Genomic DNA, 7,680 nt, shown 5'->3' with positions numbered 1-7,680 from the left:
GCTTATAGTTTTTGAGAAAATTGATTGTAAAGTTTCAAAGGAAAAAATGTCTTTTAAATGCGGAAAATGTCATTTTTCTTTGCACAGGTAACATGCTTTTTGTCGCCATGCAGTCATAAATGTAATACAGATAAGAGGTTCCAGGAAAAGGGACCGGTAACGCTAACCCAGCAGCAGCACACATGATGGAACAGGAGGAGGGCGGCGCAGGAGGAGAAGGCCACGTTTTGAGACACAACAACCCAGGCCTTGCATGAGGACAAGAAGCGTGCGGATAGCAATGCATTTTGTCGCCATGCAGTCATAAATGTAATACAGATAAGAGGTTCCGTAAAAAGGGACCGGCAACGCTAACCCAGCAGCAGCACACGTGATGGAACAGGAGGAGGCGCAGGAGAAGAAGGCAACGCTTTCAGGCGCAACCCAGGCCTTGCATGAGGACAAGAAGCGTGCAGATAGCAATGCATTTTGTCAATAACCTCTGCGCAGCTCACTCCAACGTCGTCTTCCAGATCTTCTCGGCCGACCTCCTGCAACTGAAACCCCTCCTGCCCAACTTGCTCTGGGATTTGGGTTTCAAAGTCCTCGGACTTGCCTTGCATTTCAGTGCGTGGTGCATTTCCCACAGTAAATGGTTGTGAATCCGGGCACAACATTTCTGGCTGTTCCATTGACCTTTGAAAGGTGGAAGTTTGTTGGGCTGGGAATAGCTCCTGCGAATACCCCATTGTGTCCTGAGGAAATACTTCGGACTGGTTATTTGGCAGTTGTGTGCGTGGTGTCACTGCCGGTTGTGTCAGCTTTGTGCCCACTGGCTCCTTGTAACTGGCTGAGGATTCGGACCTCGTGCGTGATGTGCTGGTGCTGCTTACCCCACTGCTGGACGCTTGAGAGGTCATCCAATTAATTATCTGGTCCTGTTCTTTTGGATTTGTGAGGGTTGATTTCCTGGACAACATGGGCGGTATTGAGTGGGTTTTCTTCGGTGCTCCACTGTGGCCTGTACATGAACCGTCAGGGGAAACACCTCTTCCCTTGCCCCTTCCTCTTTCACCGGATTTCTTCTTCATTTCACTTATCCTTAAAGTACATGCTGACTGGCAGCAGTACAGTGGCAGTACAGAAATGCTGTACAGTGGCGGGTGAGCGGTGTACTACTATTCCCAGCAGCGACACAGAGCACAATGCTATACAGTGGTGGGTGGGCGGTGTACTACTATTCCCAGCAGCGACACAGAGCACAATGCTATACAGTGGTGGGTGAGTGGTGTACTACTGTTCCCAGCAGCGACACAGAGCACAATGCTATACAGTGATGGGTGAGCGGTGTACTACTATTCCCAGCAGCGACACAGAGCACAATGCTATACAGTGGTGGGTGAGCGGTGTACTACTGTTCCCAGCAGCGACACAAAACAAAATGATATACAGTGGTGGGTGAGCGGTGTACTACTGTTCCCAGCAGCGACACAGAGTGGCAGTAAACACAATGCTATACAGTGGTGGGTGAGCGGTGTACACAGAGTGGCAGTAAACACAATGCTCTATAGTGTGGGTGAGCGGTGTACTACTGTTCTCAGCAGCAACAGAATGACTGGGGGACCCTGGCTAGCCTGGCTGGAGAGAGAACTACCCTGCCTGCCTACCCAAAGCTAAACCCACAGACAAATGGCGGAGAAATGACGTGGATTGGGTATTTATTTACCCGAACCACGTGACCCGTTCGGCCAATCAGAGCGCGTTCGGGTCCGAACCACGTGACCCGTTCGCCCAATCACAGCGCTAGCCGAACGTTCAGGGAACGTTTGGCCATGCGCTCTTAGTTCTGCCATATGGCCAAATGGTTTGGCCGAACACCATCAGGTGTTCGGTCGAACTCGAACATCACCGGAACAGAGTGATGTTCTGCAGAACCTGAACAGTGGCGAACACTGTTCGTCCAACACTAGAAGACACACGAGGCAGAAGCTACATTCCCACATGTGGTTCTAGATGCTAAAGAGATGACAGAGAAGGGGTAATATGCTTAATATTCTGGTGATTTACTTTATTCATTTTTCAGCATTAAGTTTTATTAAGATGTTAGCAAGAAGTTTTTTAGAAGCTATTTTTTATGCTATTTCTTTAAGCAGATTGCTACAAGTTTTACACAGCTACTAGATACACAGCTATTGATACAGATGAGACTACTTTTGAACTTATTCTACATAACACAACTGTTATTATATTCTTTTTTGAATGTACTTAGAAGATTGATAATTGCTTGGCTCTAAAGCCTTGATGAGATGGACTACTGTTAGAAGGAAACACTACTTGGAACTGTTCATATTCTGTATATATGCTGTATGATAAGCAAATACAATTTTTTTTAATATAAAATCATATACTGAGTGCTCTGATTCATTTCAAGATATACCGTCAATCTATATTTACTGTTATAGAGGGTTCAGACCCCGCTATGCCGGATTTATATGATAGCAACGCTTTAAAGGCTGGTCCTTTACTGAGTTAGCAATCATGAAAAAGGCAAAAACCGCTCAGGTTTTTGACAGTGTCACACAGCCGACTGCACAGTTGAGCAGACAGTGTCAAAAACCTGTGCGGTTCTTGCCTTTTTCATGATTGCTAACTCAGTAAAGGACCAGCCTTTAAAGTGTTGCTATCATATACATCCGGCATAGTGGGGTCTGAACCCTCTATAACAGTAATTATAGATTGACGGTATACCTTGAAATGAATCAGAGCACTCAGTATATGATTTTATATAAAAATTGTATTTGCTTATCATACAGCATATATACAAAATATGAACAGTTCCAAGTAGTGTTTCCTTATAACAGTTTTCCATCTTATTAAGGCTTTATAGCCAAACGATCATCAATCTTCTAAGTACATTTAAAAAAGAATATAACAGTTGTGTTATGTAGAATAAGATCAAAAGTAGTCTCATCTGTATCAATAGCTGTGTATCTAGTAGCTGTGTAAAACTTGTAGTAATCTTCTTAAAGAAATAGCATAATAAATAGCTTCTAAAAAACTTCTTGCTAACATCTTAACAAAACTTAATGCTGAAAAATTAATAAAGTAAATCACCAGAATATTAAGCATATTACCCCTTCTCTGTCATCTCTTCAGCATCTAGAACCACTTGTGGGAAGGTAGCTTCTGCCTCATGTGATTTCTCAGGAGATTGTTGGGCTTCTGCATACTATGAGCTTACAGCTCCTACTTTTATAGGGGTTGGAGGCAATATGGCTGCCTAATCTGGAACTTTCCTGGATCCCAGGTTCTGATTGGCTAAAGCTTTTGTGCGTCAATGCTTTATCATGTTTTGATTTCCTAAGTCACAATATTATTGTTTATAAATTCTTAATTACCTTATCTTGTGGGAATTTACGTCATTTGGAGTGCTTGACATTTGATATAGGGTTATTTCTGATGCACTTAATTAAAAATGGATGTCAACAGCCATCTTATCTGTTGGCTGACCCAGACATGGAGACTAAACAATATCATTCATGACGCATTTCTGATAAAGTGTTCGCTGCTAATTAGTTTTTGGAATGTGTCTGTACTTTCCCAGGTCAACTTGACACTATAACACTGCACACAGTTCTGTAAGAGCCTTCAGCAATTTAAGGCTTATTGAAACATACAAGGCTTCTTATATACTTATTTAAATATAAAGCTTATTATATAATTCTTCTTAAAACAATTAATATAAGATATAATTGCATATTAATTACTGATAATATAAAATCATTGTCTATATTTTTGTCTTTCTGATGAAGAAATAAATGTAATATTTTTCCACCGGCAGGGGTCATCATTGAATCATCTTTAACTAATTGGGAAAACCCCTTGTTTTATTATTTTATCTTTTCCTATTTTGACTTCTCTGTCTGGGAAATCTTTATCTTTTCTTGCTGGCTGTAATGGCCTTCAAGCCAAGGAACATGTCAACAGTTCTTCCAGAACCAAAACAATCCTATGAGAATGTTTTACTGTCTCATCTTTCACGGGTAGAATACAGCTTTTACATGTTTTTCAGAGTAATAGATTCTATTATATAGGGTTTAACAATAACTATTCCTTTCTTTAGAAGGATTGTATTGATCATTAATATTTAGACTAATAATATCTGTGTGTAATAATTATGTGCATTTATAATTACTGCAGTAATGTAAGTTTAACTTGCTTCTCTGTCTTCACACAGAAGCCTCTTTAAATGTCAAGGCCACGCACTAGCATAAACAATAATGCTCTGGCTTTTTGTAACTAGAATAATCTTATAGGCCTCACAGCCTGGAATATGCTATGTCACAGAGCAATATAAAGTACTCTAACTTTTCACTTTACCATGAAATTTTGCATAGAACATTAAAACTTAACACATATACATATGACATCTTTTCCTGCATAAATAAAACCGCTAGAATTCTGACAACAGGAGAGTACTGCTCACAGGCAGGCTCCTGACCACGCAGGCAGCAGCAGAGACTGCATGTTTAGGCAAGGACGTACTTGTGCCCACTGACTGCAATGCACCCTTGGTCATGAGGCACCCTAGGCCATGGCCTCTGTGGCCTTGGCTGAAAATTCGGCCATGTTACTAAGCATGCTCTAGTGGTTGCAGCTCAAGCACTTCAAGTCACCCAGAAGAAAAGTGAAATAAATGTTATTTGTCTTGTTCATGGACTAGACAAGGGCTCTGGGGGAGAGGGAGATGCTTGGCCACCCCTCTCTTCCAGAGCCCCCATCAATGGATCATGTGGGATAGTATAGCTCAGTAGAGATGCTCATTCATATACAAAAAATTGAAATTTCCACATTTCTGATTGGAAATCGACTTTTCTAATTGGAAATCAGAATTGCACAGAAATCCAATTTACCACAACTCAGTAATATTAACCCAATCACAGAACTCGGAAGCATTAGACCAATGAGAGAATGCAGAATTTTGTATTTATTTTTTGCAAGGTTTGGATTACTGTGGTCATTTTAGACCAATCACAAGATTCCATTTTTCTGATTTCTGATTTTCATGTTTTAGTATTTTTTGCATTGTCTGATGTAAAAAATGACAAATAAAATACTCCTCCGATATTGGAAAAATCAGAAAAATAGAAAATTGGAAAAATGGAAATCAATAAAATGGAAAATCCAAAAATTCAAAAAAATGGAGAATACTAAAAAATAGAAATGGATGGCAGAAATTGGAATTTCCATAGAATGGGAAATGGTAATGTCCTACCATCCCTATAGCTCAGACTGCAGAGCCCCACACAGCACGGGTGACAAGGGGTTACAGAAGCTCTGGAGGGGGGACCAACTCACATGATTTTCTTAATAACCTTTTAATGGCCAAATCATGGCTTGTTTTAGAAGTCCTGCCTAACATGTACTGCTTCTCCTGTGTAACTTTGTCATCAGACAGAACTACATGAGACTGAATTACCATGCTTCAGAACAGCACAGCAGTCACCAGCTTCATCCTAGTGGGATTCACTAATCGGAAGGAAGTCCTTATTGTTCTATTCATCATATTCTGTTTGATTTACATCTTCACATTATTGGGGAATGTCTGCATAATAGCGGTTACGTGTTGGAATCCTGGCCTGCATAAGCCAATGTATTTCTTTCTAGCAAACCTTGCATTATTTGATATTATCTATTCTACAGTAATTGCACCCAAAATGCTGTCCCTTTTTTTAATGAAAGACAAGTCTATCAGCTATACAGCGTGTGTTTCTCAGATGTTCCTCTTTGCAGTGTTGATAACATCGGAGAGTGTTCTCCTGGCCATTATGGCCTATGATCGCTATCTCGCCATTTGCAATCCTCTGAGGTATTCATCCATAATGAGCACAAGATTCTGTATGCAGCTGATCTCTGGAGCTTATATAAATGGTTTTGTGCAATCATTATTTCACACTTCTTTTACTTTCCAGTTATCTTTTTGTAGGACTGAAATCAATTACTTTTTCTGTGATATTCCACCTCTGCTGAAACTGTCTTGTTCTGACACTTCTGTCAACGAGATGATCTTATTCACCTTCTGTGGGTTCAATGAGGGTGGATCCGCTCTGGTAGTTCTTATTTGCTACTTTTTTATAGTCTTTTCTCTATTTAAAATCCGATTGGCACATGGAGGAAGTAAAGCGGCATCAACCTGCGTCTCTCACTTTGTGGTTTTTACATTATACTATGGAAGTCTGTTCTTCATCTACTTGAGACCAACGACCATCCATTCCATGGAGGTAGACAGAGTGGCATCGGTGGTGTATACTGTGGCCATACCTATGCTGAATCCCATTATCTACAGCTTGAGAAACAGCGAATTTAAAAGTTCATTCAAAAAACTTCTATCATGTAGCTTTTTGTAGTTAGAATGAAGTGATCACCATTTATTGCACATAAAGACATTTCTGCTGTTCACCAATATTAACACCAATGAGACATGGAAGCTCTCTGAAGCCTTTGAATTTGTTATCGTTCCTGAACTGAACTTGAATAGACCATTTCTTGTATTCTGCTGCCCCATACTATATAGTGGTGGCTGGATGGTGTACTGGTTAAGGGCTCTGCCTCTGACATGGGAGACCAGGATTCGAATCTTGGCTCTGCCTGTTCAGTAAGCCAGTAATTCAGTAAGGAGTTCATTGGGCAAGACTCCCTAACACTGCTACTGCCTACTGAGTGCGCTCTAGTGGCTGCCTCGCAAGCGCTTTGAGTCCGACAGGAGAAAGGCGCTATACAAATACTGCCATTATTATTATTATTATTATTATACAATCTAATTCCATTCAGTCCAGAGACCTGAAACTGTGATGAGTGAAGTTCCTATCTCACAGCAGATAAATGTTCACCCCAATAGGCATGGCAGGACAGTTCTCAAGGGGAAAAGTTTGCCGTTCGCATTCTACTGCAAATTTTCATGCTAAAAGTTTGCATTGGAATTTAACATTGAAGTCCATGGCTGCTGAATTTAGCAAAGCCCCCATACTGAATCGCCACATTTTCAGGGAACAAGAGGGAAAAATATTTTTCAAAAAGTGTTAGGGTTATTTTATGTCACCTCAGTTCAGGGCCTTTACCACTTTACAAACCAATACACTGAGCAGCATGAAAGTGTCCACAAAACCTACATTTGCTTCCTTGTGTTAAAAAAATATGAATAAATTATACTTATTTAATTTATTTTTAGTATTTATATAGCGCTGACATATTATGCAGTGCTGTACAGACTATATTGTCTTGTCACTACCATAGCCATCATTGATGCTCGGATGGAGGTCGTGATCATGACTTGCCACGATTCCACGACCATTTTTCAGCTATCCTCCATGGGTATTCGTCGCCATGGATCAATTTTCATTCACTAACATCCACTTCGGCAGACTGTGAATGAATGCATTCATGCTCATGAAAATGGGGCAGAACTCGTGGTTAGGTCATGAATAGCGGAAGTAGGTGGAAGTGACTTCCCTGGCCCAATCAGAGGCCCCCAGCCAGGCCCTAGCAACCAATCACAGGAGGGGAGGCTATGCCCTCCCCTCCTGCATATAAAGCGGCGGCCATGATGGAAAAGCTCCATCCTTGCTAGACTCCGGTACTGAGATGATCATCTCCAGGACATTGTTCCTTCAGCAAGTGTGTTTTCTGTGTCAAAGCCCAGCG

General features: G+C 41.1%; 1 protein-coding gene across 1 annotated transcript; it reads left to right on the top strand.

The window, feature by feature from the left end:
• Nucleotides 1–5,459: 5,459 nt before the first annotated feature.
• Nucleotides 5,460–6,386, top strand: LOC137547503 (olfactory receptor 5B12-like). Its single transcript, XM_068271097.1, has one exon. The coding sequence runs from the start codon at nt 5,460–5,462 to the stop codon at nt 6,384–6,386; it is 927 nt and encodes a 308-aa protein (XP_068127198.1).
• Nucleotides 6,387–7,680: the final 1,294 nt, after the last annotated feature.

The sequence above is a fragment of the Hyperolius riggenbachi genome, chromosome 2 (genome assembly GCF_040937935.1).
Source record: "Hyperolius riggenbachi isolate aHypRig1 chromosome 2, aHypRig1.pri, whole genome shotgun sequence".
Taxonomy (NCBI): domain Eukaryota; kingdom Metazoa; phylum Chordata; class Amphibia; order Anura; family Hyperoliidae; genus Hyperolius; species Hyperolius riggenbachi.
This window is presented reverse-complemented; position numbering and strand designations above follow the sequence as displayed.

Coding starts and splice junctions, on each gene's coding strand:
- LOC137547503 (XM_068271097.1), top strand. CDS start 5,460: ATGCTTCAGAACAGCACAGCAGTCACCAGCTTCATCCTAGTGGGATTC.